This window comes from Arvicola amphibius, chromosome 12 (assembly GCF_903992535.2).
Source record: "Arvicola amphibius chromosome 12, mArvAmp1.2, whole genome shotgun sequence".
Lineage (NCBI taxonomy): Eukaryota > Metazoa > Chordata > Mammalia > Rodentia > Cricetidae > Arvicola > Arvicola amphibius.
The window spans coordinates 20,218,245-20,231,523 of NC_052058.2; the positions used below are offsets into that span (position 1 = coordinate 20,218,245).

A 13,279-nucleotide genomic window follows, 5' to 3' on the forward strand; every position below is an offset into this window, starting at 1 on the left:
GTGATGTGTGTGTGCCACAGGAGAACTAACTTCCTTCATTAGGCTTCCACCCTGAGACCTCATTTTAAACTCAGTTGCTCTCCTCAGTCAGTGATATAATAGATCTAATTCTCTTCATGGGTCTTCTCTCTTTTTCTCCCTCTGTTTTCTTTCTTAAAGATGAGTAAAATGATTGCTTCTCTTGGGAGTTGTCAATAAATGACTCAACATTAGTAGGAAAACAATCATCCCCATAATGGCTTCAATTGGGAAAGGCTGCTCAGCCTAGTAATTAGGAGAATCCCAGGTCCAAGGATCTCCAGCTCATTTAAATGAGCTTGGGAGTTCCTGACATGGGAGTCAATGCACTCTTCTCCTTTTATTTATTTTTGCCTTCCTTTCTGTGCCTCCCTAATGGTGTCCAATGCTTTAGTGAATCAAAATGAGGAAGATCTAAGACTCAGATTTGAGTGTTGTTGGTACAGTAAAGAGGGGAGAGCTGTGGAACAATGAAGTGAAGGAGAAGACGCGACTTACTTCTGCCTTTTCCTAGGCCAGTCATCTTAGTTTAGAAAAATCATTTGGCCATTTAAATATTCAGCCTACTTAATGTTTATTGGAATTGGTTGATTTTATTTTTTACATACTTTTTTTTTTTTTTTTTGTTTTTTTGTTTTTTTGTTTTTCGAGACAGGGTTTCTCTGCAGCTTTTTTAGAGCCTGGCCTGGAACTAGCTCTTGTAGACCAGGCTGGCCTCGAACTCACAGAGATCCGCCTGCCTCTGCCTCCCGAGTGCTGGGATTAAAGGCGTGCGCCACCACCGCCCGTTGATTTTATTTTTTGCTTTACAACCTTTGTGCATCTAAGTCAGGACCTCTCAATGGAGATAAATGACAGGCAAGGAAGGTTCTCAAAGACTGAAGCAAATTAATAATGTCATATGATGACTTTTCAAGACTGTTTAAATTATAGCCTAAACTGTCACAAAATCAACTGATTTTGCTCTCCTCTTGAATATCATCTACCCTGTGATGTTATAAGGCCTTCTTTTATTTATTTATTTTTTAATTAAAAATATTTTTTTATTTTTTATATTTTTATTAAAAAATTTCTGCCTCCTCCCGCCTCCCAATTCCCTCCCCCTCCTCCCACTCCCATCCCCCTCCCTTTATAGTCCAAAGAGCAGTCAGCGTTCCCTGCCCTGTTGGGAGTCCAAGGTCCTCCCCCCTCCATCTAGGTCTAGGAAGATGAGCATCCAAACAGGCTAGGCTCCCACAAAGCCAGTACACGCAGTAGAATAAAAACCCGATGCCATTGTCCTTGGCTTCTCAGCAGCCCTCATTGTCTGCCATGTTCAGGGAGTCAGGTTTTATCCCATGCTTTTTCAGACCCAGTTGTATGGAAAACTAAAATTGAAACGTATGTGTGAATTTTAGGAAAACAAATTAAATTTGTTTCTTTGAGTAGTATGTCAAAAAAGAAGACAGGGCTAGAAATATTTTTTTTCTGAAATTCATGTATTCAGACTGATAACTTCAAATTAATGTTAATATTCTGTTGGAAATGGTTATTAATCATAAGTGCATAACTTAATCTGTCTTATATTTGAGTTTACCTGACTCCTAACGGATGAATGATTTTTATTTTTTATTTTAACAAAATATATCTCTAAATCAAAAGAAAATGTGACTAGGAGACAAATAGTTACCCCCAAAGATCCACGATATTCCTCGTTACATCTCAGTGATAAGACCTGATGTGGATTACCTTCTGCATGGTGTGAATATGTATTATTGCCATGGATAAATAAAGAAGCTGCTTTGGTCAATGGCTTAACAGAACATAGCCAGGCTGGAAAAGATATATAGAAAGAATATGCAGAATCAGTGAGAAGCCATGTAGCCAGCAGAGGAAAAAGACTCAGGCTGCCAGCCAGAACCTTGCCAGTAGACCACGAGCCTCATGGTAAAATATAAAATAATAGGAATGAGTTAATTTAAGATATAAGAGGTAGCTTAAAGGACACTTAAGCTATTGGCCTAACAGTACTGCAAATAGTATAGTTTCTGTGTGATTATTTGGAGTCTGGGTGGTCAGGAAATGAACTAGCAGCCTCATGCAACAAAGAAGCCTTAAGAAAAAAAGGGCAAAGAATACTCCAACTAAAAACATGCAATTCCATTACCACTGTTTGTTTAAGCAGGTAAGTCAACAGTATCTGCTACAACCTTTCCCATTTTTAACTATTATTCTCAAAGTAAAATTTTAACTTAAGACTAGAATATTTTTCATATTGCATATGATTTCTGAGACTTTGAAAGCAAAGAGTCTATTTACTTCAAGAAAATGCTGTTAATCACATAACATTACATTATCTGATGACTAATTATGTATTTCAATATTGGTGGTCTCCCATTTATACATAGTGACATATCTAGGAAATTCATTAGTTGTATTTTAAATTTACTAAAAAATAAATAATTAAAATATTTAACATACATACATTTTATAATACGTCATACATACACCATTCTTTTAGATTTTCAAACATTGTGAGATTAATGAAATATATAGACTCCTTTCCCCCTCCAGATTACTGCTTTAATAAGGGATCATTTTTTTTTGAGAATAAAAAAGACTAAAAAATTCAGGCTCCTCAGAAAGCTATCAGAGTATTCTTTATATATCAAAGTATTCTTATATTAATAAAGACTATGACACTATTTTTAAACGACACCTTTCACAGACCAAGTCCCACTCACACAATTACATTGCTACATTTTTGCTGAAAAGTCCCACAGGGTACTGATGGTGGATAACACATATTGCTTTAATTAAAAGTTGCTCTCAGCTGCTACAACTAAGTAAGATTTCCTTTGCATGCAGGAAGGCAGCTATGGCTGATTAAAAAAAAATATGCTACATTGTTGCCATAAAGATACAACAAAATAAAAACCAAAGAGGTGTCAAATCTAAAAACAAAACTTTCAGAATAAAAAAGGAACAAAAAATGAATAGTATTAATATATTAATTATAAGTATAATCACAAATATTAAATAAATAACAGAATGAAAATTCACACCAAGGAAAATGAAAGTGGAGCCATGTCTGGGGCCATATGAATGAATAAACACAGGAAAGACAAGGGGAGAAATATTGAGAATGTGCAGAAGTTAACAAGGAAGATCTAGGACTGATTTCACTTAGGTCAATTGTCTAGGTAAAGAAATAATGAGCTAAGACTTCTAAAGCACACTATGTCCTTAAGTGTCTAAAGCTATGTCCTTAAGTGACTATGTCCTTAAGTGTCTCCTCATTGTTGGTCTTGTCTCTGTCATTCTCTTCTTCCTCAGCCACATTTTCATCATCCGCCGTAAACTCCAAGTGGTCATCTCCCCAATCTTCTTTATCACCCTCTACCAGACCCCTCCTCTGACCTGCCTCAGATTCCAACTTCAGGGTGGTCTCGTCTATCCACACGAGCTGCCGTTCTGCACCCCCTATGATTTCTCATTTTCCATCCCGTGATTGTTTGTTCCATTATTTTTAATTATCCTCCTCCCCGTGCTTTTCAGTTTGGAATCCACTTTATTTTATCCGGGTCAGCTTCTTCTCCATCTACCAAAGGCCATTTACTTTCAACTTTAAAGGCTTCAGAGAAGATCCAGCTGTGCATTCTTAGATCCGAAGTCACTTTTATTCCTTGGTGAGATGTTTCCTTATGCATGATAATGTTCAGAGGCTACCACAATAGAAACAATAGGAGAGAGAAGAAAAAGAAGAGAGGAAACTAAGGAAAGAGGAAGAATGACACAGGCTGGATATAAAGTTGAGAGCAAAGCAGCTCCCCTGGGTAAGCCCAACTAGGAAACAATATGTAGAAGCCTAGGATCGTCCAATAACTCCTCAATAGCCAAATAGGAGAAAAATCCATCTAAAGTTACGAGACAGGAAGATGACCACAACCTGTTGAGAGCCTTTTCATTTCAAGTTTATGAATTTATAATTCTTATACAAATGTGAAGAACTGAACCCTATATTTTTACATATCAAAATTCTCTTTTAGTTACGCTACACCTTTACCTCGCCAATGATCAAATCAATAGGATCCACAAAATGCAGAGATCAGATATAAACTGTGGATCAGATGTCACTCTGCAAGTCCTACTGACAGTCTTACATTCATGTGTCAGTTATAAAACTGTTTAAGTAGTCAATGTTTAATCAAAAATGGTAAATATTTTTTTTTTTGGTTTTTCGAGACAGGATTTCTCTGCAGCTTTAGAGCCTATCCTGGAGCTAGCTCTTGTAGACCAGGCTGGTCTCAAACGCACAGAGATCCGCCTGCCTCTGCCTCCCGAGTGCTGGGATTAAAGGCGTGCGCCACCACTGCCCGGCTAAGAATGGTAAATATTTTTATAATTTTTTGTAATATATTGACTTCTGGAAATTTATCTGGAAGCATTGTTCAAGAATATAATTATTACTGGATTTATAAGAACTCGATATGTAGAAAACCTGTAAAATTTCAAGTTAGAGTAAATTTATAGCATATCAGTATAATACCTCATAATTAAGCTATAACAAACACTGTATAGATACACATATCTTAGTATAAAATTTCAGGTTTTGTAAATATGTGCTATGAAATAAAACATGGTCCTCCCAACTCCCTCCAGGTCCAGGAAGGAAGGTTTCTTTGTCCAAAACCTGTTCAAAGGCTTTGGACTAAGTTGGGAGGACCTTGGACTCAACATAGTGTAGAGAACCCTGATGGCTCTTTGGCCTGGAGAGGGAGGGAGTGGGGGTATGGGTGGAGGGGAGGGGAGGGAAGGGGGAGGAGGAGGGGAGGAGATGGCAATTTTTAATAAAAAAAAGAAATAAAACATGTACAATATTAAATATACTACAAAATTATGTATTTTGCCACTCCAAAGGGAAAAAATGCAAAATATTTTAGAGTGATGAATGAAATACATGCATTTATTCAGTCTCGGTTTACTCATATTGACTTTCTATAAAATTCAATTTCTTTTTATAGTGATTGACACAATGCCAAACTTAACCGATAATGTCCTGCTAATGAAAAACATCACAGAGATGCATGTCTCTTAAACAATCAGAACACTAATAGAAAGGAGACCAAGTTGAAAGGAAAATGCCTATAGTTTGGATACAAGGAAGGTTTCTTTGTCCAAAACCTGTTCAAAGGCTTTGGACTAACCATTCAACAACAGACAGAGTTATTATGCACTGTGATGTGGCATGAGTCTATAAAGACTTCAAGGTTATTGTGAAGATAATAGTGTAGGTAACAGTAGCCAAGAGACTGAGTCAAAAAGATAATGCCTGTGAATGTTCTTCATAATTGTAAACCTAACCATTCTGGAGTATGTATATATGTTTATACATATATTACACACACACACACACACACACACACATATATATATACATCTTGGGATATTTATACCTTTCAATGGTTGGAAAATTTTTTTTAAAGTTGCTAATATTACAATCTCTGTAAATTCTCAGAAGATACAATTTATGTGTCCATTCATCAGCTCATTTTAAAAAAGTGTTTGATCACCAGGCGGTGGTGGCACATGCCTTTAATCCTAGCACTTGGGAGGCAGAGGCAGGCAGGTCTCTGAGTTCGAGGACAGCTTGTTATACAAGAGCTAGTTCCAGGACAGGCTCCAAAGCTACAAAGAAACCCTGTCTTTGAAAAAAAAAAAAAGAAAAGAATCAATTGCATAATCTTTTAAATTACAGTCATTCTTTGGGATCATTTGTTTTTGGGGGGAATCTTGTTTAACTTAAAAGGGCATAAGCTAAAATTACATACCTGATTCATTGATCACCTTTTGAGGACAAAAGAGTTTTTTAATTGCATCTTTCATGTCCTTATTTCTCAGGCTATATATAATAGGATTGAAAAGGGGAGCAAATACAGAAAATGTAAGAGCAATAGTGTTATCCCAGAATGGTGTATAAGTGGCAGAGAATCGAAGATACATAAGGGTCACACTGCCAAAAAACAACAGGAAGACAGCAATGTGGGCGGGACAGGTGGAAAAGGCCTTCTTACATACCTCTGTTGAAAGGATGCTCAGGATAACAACAATAATTCTTACATAAGAAAGGGAAATAATCAGACTTGTTATCAGAATAGCAAGAGCATGAATCACATCTTGAACCAGAATCACAGAGGCATCTGTACAGGCTAACTTCAACAAAAAGGTGAAATCACAGAATATCTTATGGATTTGATTGGGACCACAAAAGGTTAGACTAGAAATCCACACAATCTCAGGTAGAAGGAAGAGGAAGCCAAATATACAAGAACCAGCAGTAAGCTGAGCGCACAGCCTTGGTGTCATGATTTTAGGATAGCAGAGTGGGTGGCAGATAGCAACATACCTGTCAATAGCCATGACAGTGAGAAGTGTCCCTTCAGTGTTTCTAAGGGAATGGAAGAAGTACACTTGCAAGAGGCAGCCAGCGAAGGAGATGGTCTTGTGCTGACTGATCAGATTGGAGAGCATCTTAGGGATGGTAGCTGTTGAGTACCACATCTCAAGAAATGAGAAGATGCTTATGAAATTATACATGGGATTGTGAAGACGGGTGTCCAGCCTTACAGCAAAGAAGATCATCAGGTTTCCTGCCATAATAAAGATGTAGATGAAAAGTAAAGTGAAAAAGTACAGGAGGCCACTAGTCTGGAGCTGGAGGAAACCAGAAAAGACAAATTCAGTCACTTGATAGATTTCTCATTCTCCATATCTCCATTTGAGTGACCTGTGGATGAGGGAAAGGCCATGTTCAACAAACATGGAAGAAGTTAAAGCAGTAAAATGTAAATATTGAGACTGGGAGATGGATGGTTAAATTGGTAAAATGTTTGTCAACCAAGCATGAGGACTTGAATTCAGGTCCACAGCATCCATGTGAAAATACTCGCTGTGGATACCCATGTTTATAATCCCAGTGCTAGGAGGTTGGCACAGCAGGATCCCTGAAGATAACCCGCCAACCAGCTAGTCAAATCACTAAGTCAGGTTCAATGGGAGTACCTGTCCCCAAAAAGAAGGTGGAGAATATTGGAAGAGAATTCCTAACATTGACCTCTAGCCTCCACCTGCATATGTACACACACATGTGCCCAATTTATGAACATACATGCAAACATTTGCACACTTATATATGCACCAATACACACAAATTTAAATGCTTCTCCCTTGGATTATGTTTCTTATTTGATACTATAAGATTAAAAAAAAGTAATAACCTGTTTATATCTCTAATTATGCTTTTAGGTGAGCATACTATAATGTTTAATGGAGTGAATTTATGTCAAACATACAAAGCCTGAATTTTCATTTTTCACTGTTAACTAGATACTGGGCAGCTTACATAATTCTCTGAGCCTTACATTTTTCACTGTGCATGAAAACTACTTGCATTGAAGAGTGTTAGTCAAATGAGTTAATTTATAAAGGAACACATTATTTATATCAATGTTATTTATTTCCTTTATAAACCAGCTACCTAAGAGAACTATGTTAACAGTATCTTCTGTAGATAGTGCTCCTTCCTTGATCATTTTTTAGGTAGGTTTTTTTTTTTTTGCTATTCAGAAACCATTCTGCTTTACATATCTCTGTTAAAATAATAGCAAAACAATAGAAATCACAGTTATATTATGATTATACTTTATATATTATGATTATACTATCAGGTATAGCAGCCTACTACTCTTTGAAGGGTATTGTTATTGATTTCCCTTAAACCATCATTACAGTGTTTTCTAGATAGAAATCACTGTTTAAATCACTGTTTTGTGCTTCTATGCGTTGAAAGTCATTTTCATTGCTCATTCTGTGTCTGCAGGAACACTGGAGTCTTGATCCTTCTAGTCTGGTAAACACACATTTCCTGTTGAAAAAAACTTCTCTCCCGTAGTTTTCCATTATCCCAAATCTCTGTCTTTTGACAGATCTATATACTATCCTCTATGTTTACTTTCTAATATTTCACCGTGGCAATTTCAAATTTCACCATGATATGCTCTAGAACTTTGGTGACTGTTTAGCTTTTTTTCCCCTAGGATACCTCTTTGCTCATGCTTATTTACCTGGCTAACTGTGATCCTCAAGTTTCAATTCAGCTCTTATCTCTCATGAGAAGGTTACTGACGGTTGCTACTGTCATCTCATCATATTTAAGCACACACACACATACACTTACACATACACTTACACTTACACACACACAATCATAGACACTCACATATACATTCACACACACACACACAGACACACACACACACACACACACACATCTTAGTTTATCTTTACACTTAGTTTATCTTTACTCCAGATAGTCTCTATCATCATTCTGACACTATCAATGAATGTACTTTGTGGGTTTTTTTTTTTTTTTATGTCACTAGAATCTATTAGGGGACAGTTTACCCTTGATAGATGCTGGGCACTTGGAAATAGCTACTTTTGTAATGAAAACATTTTAATTGGACTTAAAAATGCAATTAGAACAAAAGAAATCTGTAAAGGAGGCAGGCGGGAAGGGAAAGTGCCCTCATTTACACTCATGAAGCTGAGCACGGGACGAATAACTAACTGCTATTTCCTGTTATTTCCCATTCAATTCTACAGAGCCTACAGCTCCGAAGATGAAATTCTCATAAGCTAAAACCAAGTTTCAATTCCACACCTCTAAAAGTTCTCAGTATTTGAACCCTCAGCGTTCTGTTACTGAGTGTCTCATTTTAAGTAAGAAATGAACACACTCCTCTGACTTCAGGAGCCCCAAACTCACCTCTGTCAAGTAAAGTTGGGCTTTTTTCACTCTGTCCCTGGGCCTCTCTGTATCTCTTCCTTCAACATTTCTACAAAGTTCTTATAAGCATCCTTGAAACATCCCGAAGGGAACGGGAACTCCACTGAGGTTCTATTCCCTCAATAATATAAAGAAAATACTTCCCTCCTGGGGTCAATTGGCAGAAGACCACACTCTGTACTTTCTGTTTGTTAGATCCTCAGGTAATGGAGAGCCAGTGCCCAATGGGATGAATTCTTACAGATTCTGCTGAACGTTGTCACTCCCTTTCTTACCAGTGTTAGGATTGAAAAAGCCATTTTATATTTAGATATGGCACTAGGAGGTGCTGTGCCAAAAAAAAAAGGCCATAGAAGGATGCGATCATTTTTACATTTTTTTTTAGAAAGGAAGAGTAAGTGGGGCAGTATTGAAGATGTTCTAATATAATGACTATTTTGCCATTCAGAAGCAAATTCAATGAAGTTTAATTGTGTGTGGTGTGATGAGTAAAAATAATTGGAAGGCAGAGAAGAATTAGAGGATCAGGTAAATGGTTCTGAGATAAAAAGAAGAAAATGAATGTATTTTGTAAGGAAATAGCAATTTATCAAAGGGGAGGAAGATTCAATTCAAGTATAATACTGTTATAAGTAGGTAGTGATAGCTACAAAACAATAAAACATATTTGTCTTTCAGTACTACTTTCAAAATGAAGGAACAAAGAGAAAAAAACAATTTGTAATTCAGATTATTACTCTGATTTTATTATTAGTAGAAAAAATTCAGAATGATTGGTTTCAACATAATAGAAGGCTAAGTATAGAGGAATACCGTGTTCTAATATATTAAATACACATTTTGAATCTTAAGAAATAAGCTGTGACTGAAATTTAACCTCCAGATGTGTGTAAAACTTGCTGAAGTAAAAGTCTTTTTAAAGTTTTTTATTCAACTATTTGTTTTACAAACTGGCCTTAGTCTTCTCTCCATCCTCCCCTCTCAATGCCCCTTCAACTGGCACCAATCCCACTCCCAATCCCCTCCTCCTCTTCTATCTCCAACCAGGAAAGGGCAAGTTTCCCAGCAGTAAAACATGCCATATCAAGTGGTACTAAGATTGAGTAACTCCCCTTGTATTAAGGCTGGGCAAGGTGACCAATATGAGTAGGGTCCCAAAAGCCAGTAAAAGAGTTGGAAACAGTCACTGTTCCCACCGTTAGGAGTCCCACAAGAGGACCAAGCTACACAATGGTTCGAGACCAGCCTGGTCTACAAGAGCTAGTTCCAGGACAGGCTCCAAAGCTACAGAGAAACCCTGTCTCGAAAAACAAAAATAAATAAATAAATAAATAAATAAAAATAAAAAATAAAATGGTTACACATGCAGAGTGCCTAGGAGAGCCTCATGTAAGCTCTCTGGTTGTTGGTTCAATCTCTGTCAGCCCCTATGAGCCCAGGTTAGTTGATTGTGTGAGCCTTCCCATGGTGTCCTTGATCCTTCTGGTTCCTATACTCTGTTTTCCTCCTCCTCCATATGATTCCTGAACTCTGCCTAATGTTTTGCTGTGGGTCTCTGCATCAATCTGATGACAATTGGGCCAAGCCTTAATCTAGTCTTTCTGGGTCTGTGGATTGTAGCATAGTTATCCTTTACTTTACAGTTAATATACACTTGTGAATGAGCACATGCCATGTTTGTCTTTCTCAGTCTGAGTTACCTCATTCAGGATGAATGGGAAACTCTGAATCTAGAAAAGATGAAATAAGTAAACTGATGGAGTATGATAAATGCTGTAGGTTCCAAGTTCCGCATTCACAGCAGTGCATGTCTTTGTCTGTCACAGCCACTACAGTTGGAATGCGATGAACGGTCCATATTCCCTTAGCACAGAACTGGGCCATCAGGCATAATTGCAATTGCATGTATTAGGTAGGCATGTAACCTAACATTGAAAACTGTGGATATGTGGAAAAGCAGAGCCAAGTTCCTGTCTAACGAGAGTCCTAATCAAGTCTGGAGTAAACAGCACCTCAACAGGTGGCCCCGGCTCACATTGAGATTTTCTGCTGCACATGCGCCTTTTCATTCATTATCTGTATGCAAGCATTGGTGACCGTACTTACCCGGGGCTCAGAACACGGCAACTCCGTGGTCTCACTAAGTCTCTGTACCACTGACATTCCTTTAGCCTTCAAAAGGGAAGTTACATCACATCACAGGCATCCCTGGAAATAGCAAGAGGGGCTGTGCACTCTGTTGGGGGATTCCTTCTCTACGGTACCACAATCATCATTTCTCAGGGGGCTAATTACCTAACTCTCCTCCTTTCCTGACCAAAGATGCCACTAAACACAATTCTCTATTTGTACTCCTCTTGGTAAGTACTGAAGCCACCTGTTTAGTATTTTCACTCGCTGTCTCTTGTTCTTTAGTCTACCAGGATGCACTGGCAAAGAAGTCATCATCCCGGTTTTGCCCTTCTGACATGTGTGCAGATGGGGCCAGTGTGGGAGGGAATCTTAACAGAAAATCACCAGGAACCTACATAGAAGGACATTTGACCTGAGTGTCGTGAATGTGTCCTTAAGTATTTTGTTTCAAAAGGAAAGGAAACGAGGACAGAGAGGCATGGTTTTTTTCTTGGTCCAAACGTGTGGAGGCATCTGCCCCTCTCGTAGCTCAGCTTCTCTCTGCATCACTGTGCCGTTCCCCGGGGTCCTCAGCCCAGGGGCCAGTGTGAATCCCACATTCTCGCTGATTTGACAAAGAATAACGGCTTTTATTGTTGTTACCTTTTCTTTGGAAATGTCAGGTTCTGGAAGAAGAAGATGTGCTTTCTTTTTCCTAGAGTTTTGTTCAGCTTTTCTGTGTGGGAAAACTAACTTTACAATGTAACTTCTTTCATTTCTCCTGAGATTTAAAACTGTCTACAGCTGTAGTGAATTTTATTTATAATAATTTTATACATCATGAAACAATCTCAGGACCAGAATATATCTGAGAACCAGAATATTCTTAAATTTATGACCATTTTTAATTTTTAATTATTTTCTTCTGTCTTTTTGGTGTGTGGAATTCCTATAACATAATTTGGTATGCATTTTTTGTTTTTGTATTTTGAAACATCATCATTCCATACAACCTAGGTTGTTCTTGAATATTCCATGTCATCCAGGGTGGCTTTGAACAAATGATTCTTCTCCCTCAACCTCTTGATAGGCAGTACCGGCATGAACTATGTTTTGCAGACACTGCTTATTCCTTCATGTGAGGCTTTGCTCTTCCTCTGGCTTCTGTGAATTCTCAGACATTTTTCTCTCATTAACTTATATTTTCTCTATTCTTTAACATATTAGCCAATATATCAGTTATATTTTATACTAATTACTTGTCTTATTTTTCTAATAACTACCATAATCAAAAATATTGCTGGCTCTTACAATTTTATTTTTTCTTAACAATTGAATGATATTCATTATGTAAAAATGCCACATTTTCATTCCCTGTTCATCTTTTGATTGACATCTAGGCTGTTAGTCAATGTGCAGAAAATAAGAGACCATGGAGTGCGCAGCACTAAAGGGCTTATCTATCATACCTTTTTCTCTGGGGCACAGAGACCTTCAAGAAAGAGGAGCAGAAAAGACTGTAAGAATCAGAGATGTCCAACCACTTTAAGAAAACATTTTCAAGACACAGCAAGGAAGATTGCACATAGGAACTCATACAGTTCTTACAACATACACAAGACTAGTACAAGCTCAACAGCCTAACAAAATCCTAGCATGGGTAGCAGGAGGTGTGCAGAAGCTGCCTCCACTGACTGAAGAACTTTTTTCTTTTTATTATTATTATTATTACTATTATTATTATTATTATTACAAATTTTCACCTCCTCTCCTCCTCCCATTTCCCTCCCCCCATTTCCCCTTCCCCTCCCTCTCCAATCCAAAGAGCAGTCAGGGTTCCCTGCCCTGTGGGAAGTCCAAGTTCCTCCCCTCTCCATCCAGGTCTAGGAAGGTGAGCATCCAAACAGACTAGGTTCCCACAAAACCAGTACATGGAGTAGAATCAAAACCCAGTGCCATTGTCCTTGGCTTCTCAGTCAGCCCTCCATGTAAGCCATGTTCCAAGAGTCCGGTTTGATCACATGCTCCATTAGACCCAGTCCAGCTGGCCTTGGTGAGTTCCCATTAGATTGGCCCCAGTGTCACATGGGTGGGTGCACCCCTCGTGGCCCTGACTTCCTTGCTCATGTTCTCTCTCCTTCTGCTCCTCATTTGGACCTTGGGAGCTCAGTCCAGTGCTCCAATGTAGGTCTCTGTCTCTATCTCCATCCATCGTCAGATGGAGGTTCTATGGTGGTATGCAAGATATTCATCAGAGTGGCTATAGTTTAGGGCCAAAAAGATGAATATGGTATGTGCTCACTCATTAGTGAATTCTAGCCA

The 13,279-nt window shown here is 38.1% G+C and overlaps 1 protein-coding gene across 1 annotated transcript; it reads right to left on the reverse strand.

Moving 5' to 3' along the window:
- Window positions 1-3,265: 3,265 nt before the first annotated feature.
- On the reverse strand, window positions 3,266-6,960 carry LOC119827737 (olfactory receptor 6K3-like). Its single transcript, XM_038349585.1, has 3 exons — window positions 6,957-6,960; window positions 5,829-6,743; window positions 3,266-3,480 (listed from the first exon to the last, which is right to left on the reverse strand). The coding sequence occupies exons 1-3, from the start codon at window positions 6,958-6,960 to the stop codon at window positions 3,266-3,268; spliced, it is 1,134 nt and encodes a 377-aa protein (XP_038205513.1).
- Window positions 6,961-13,279: the final 6,319 nt, after the last annotated feature.

Coding starts and splice junctions, on each gene's coding strand:
- LOC119827737 (XM_038349585.1), bottom strand. Junction 3,481..5,828: donor AAAGGTGATCAATGAATCAG/GTATGTAATTTT, acceptor GAGAAATCATAG/GGGGTGCAGAACGGCAGCTC.